The sequence below is a fragment of the Eimeria maxima genome, genomic scaffold (genome assembly GCF_000499605.1).
Source record: "Eimeria maxima Weybridge genomic scaffold, Emw_scaff2537, whole genome shotgun sequence".
NCBI classification, from domain to species: Eukaryota; Apicomplexa; class Conoidasida; order Eucoccidiorida; family Eimeriidae; genus Eimeria; species Eimeria maxima.
Window position 1 is genome coordinate 1 of NW_013565387.1, and position 2,783 is coordinate 2,783.

General features: G+C 35.8%; 1 protein-coding gene across 1 annotated transcript; it reads right to left on the minus strand.

The window, feature by feature from the left end:
- Nucleotides 1-233: 233 nt before the first annotated feature.
- On the minus strand, nt 234-2,587 carry EMWEY_00058840 (T-cell immunomodulatory protein, putative; the record flags this gene model as incomplete). The annotated part of the gene is made up of 7 exons (XM_013480932.1): nt 234-368; nt 597-715; nt 967-1,023; nt 1,182-1,719; nt 1,874-1,978; nt 2,256-2,318; nt 2,582-2,587. Coding segments are annotated over 7 exons (1,023 nt in total), but the record flags the coding sequence as incomplete, so codon positions are not given.
- Between the last annotated feature and the right edge of the window lie 196 nt (nt 2,588-2,783).

Below are 2,783 nucleotides of genomic sequence, written 5' to 3' on the forward strand. Positions count from 1 at the left end.
ATATTTAATATAAATATATAAATATATAAATATATAAATATATAAATATATAAATATATAAATATAATATACATATATACAATTGCATATGTGGCAGAGACTGCATAAATAGGTAAATAAATAAACAAATAAACATAAATAAATAAATAAATAAATAAATAAATAAATATAGAAGAAAAGAATGGATAGACAGAATAAATAAATAAAAAAAATAAATAAATAAAAAGACTTACAATAAGAATATTAATAAAGCTTTTACTGGGGTGTACAGACAGCTCAAGTTGCCATGATGAAGGTTTATCTAATGGATAAGGCATCACTACTACTTGTGAATTAGGAATTAAAGAGACCCACATATTATGGGCTGTCTGTAGACATACGTAAACCCTAAACCCTAAACCCTAAACCCTAAACCCTAAACCCTAAACCCTAAACCCTTGAAAAAAAAAATAAAGAAAAAATATAACAGAAGAAAAAAATAATTTATTATTTTATTAAGATATAATCCTAAATTTAAAAATTTTTTCAAAAATATTATTATATATCTAAACCCTAAACCCTAAACCCTAAACCCTAAACCCTAAACCCTAATTTACGATTTGATTAAGAGGTAATCCTAAGAAGAATTCTTCAACATAATTATTTGTTTGCCCCAATCCAAATAATTCAAAAGGAAGAGATAAAGGACCATGAGCACTTTGAGGTAATTGGACACCTGTATACACACGTAAACCCTAAACCCTAAACCCTAATAAACCCTAATAAACCCTAATAAACCCTAATAAACCCTAATAAACCCTAATTAAATATAGGAAACCCTAATTGACACGAGTAAACCCTAATTCCTACAGAATACATATCTAATAGACTAAACCCGCATGTGTGAAGTCGGGTAAGAAGGAGCATTTACCTCTAAACCCTAAACCCTAATATAAACCCTAATACACCCTAAACCCTAGTAAGTACCTGCACGCGGTGTCTTGGTGCCATTAAGGTCTGTCACTGTTATCTTCATTGTTGCGCCTAAAGAAATAACGAATAGACACACAAACCCTAAACCCTAAACCCTAATAAACCCTAATAAACCCTAATAAACCCTTATAAACCCTTATAAACCCTAATAAACCCTTATAAACCCTTATAAACCCTTATAAACCCTAAACCCTTAAAGTGATGCTCACCGACAGCAGCAGCGCCATAAGGGGGAGGTAGATCAGGAACAGATTGAAGGGAATGTTGCTGCTGCTGCTGCTGCTGCTGCTGTTGCTGTTGCTGCTGTCCTTGCTGCTGCTGCAGTTCAATGATTCTGCCTTCTGCTGCATGCAGTGCTCCCTCTACGCCACTTGTGGTGGTGCTGCTGGTATCAGCAACAAGGTGCTGGTGTTGCTGTTGCTGCTGCTGCTGTTGCTGCTGCTGTCCTTGCTGCTGCTGCTGCTGCTGCTGCTGTAGAGGAGCTAGGGTTTGCTTAAAACAGAAAGAAAAAGGACAAACACCATTTAATGAACTAACCTTAAAGAATAAACTGTCTCTTGTTGCATCAGGAGAACGAATAAATACTCTTATTGTATTAAATGGATTTGCTTCCTGCTGCTGCTGCTGCTGCTGCTCCTGCTGCTGCTGCTGCTGCTGCTGCTGCTGCTGCTGCTCCTGGTCATGCTGCTGCTGCTGATGATTAAGGGATCCCTGAGGCTGCCCTTGACAGAGAACATCTAATGCTCCCTAACATATAACAAACACTCATAAACCCTAAACCCTAAACCCTAAACCCTAAACCCTAAACCCTAAACCATAACGAAATACCTAGAGCTGCTGCAACTGCTGCAGCACACATGCATGCATGCATGCATGCAAGTAGGTGGCTATACACCCTAACCTTTTCATGGAAATCAAAGAAGGCAACACGATTACAAAGAAGAGTTTCTCCTTTTGCTGTTGCAACAAACTCTGCTGCTAATTGAAAATGACGCTTCTTTATATTCTGCACAAAAAAAATAAACCCTAAACCCTAAACCCTAAACCCTAAACCCTAAACCCTAAACACTAAATGTTGAACATTCAAACAATACTAAGTTAGCCCTTTTCCTTTCTGTCTCTGGATTCGTGCTTATGGCAGAACGTTGGAACACTCATAGACAACAGTCTCGTAAACCCTAAACCCTAAACCCTAAACCCTAAACCCTAAACCCTAAACCCTTGTATATTTTTCTTGCCTTAGGATCCTCAGGAACATTTCTGTATATACGAACAGCTCTTACTCCTCCTTCTTTTACTGCAACAAGAGCAACATCTAAATATCCATCACCATCTACATCTCCAACCTGATCACAAACCCTAAACCCTAAACCCTAAACCCTAAACCCTAAACCCTAGAGGGCAAAAAAAAAAAGGTATGGACAAAATAACCCATCCTATTGTACCCAATATAAAGGGGAGGGACGAATGCATGCATGTATGCATGCATACAAGGAAGGGATGCATGCAAATAAGGGTTTATTTACACTTAGGGTTGGGGGTTTAGCTGCATCTCCATAGAAATGAATAGAAGGGTCTGCATCTAATAAAGAAATAGATGACTCTTTACTCCCATCTGCACAAGAAAAAAAAATACACTATTTATTTATTTATTTATTTATTTATATTTATTTATTTTATTTATTTATTTTATTTATTTTATTTATATTATATATTAATGCATAAAGAGCAACAATTAATAAGAATTGTTATGCATGCATCGTCATGTTGCTATACAAATAAGCATATATATATATATATATATATATATA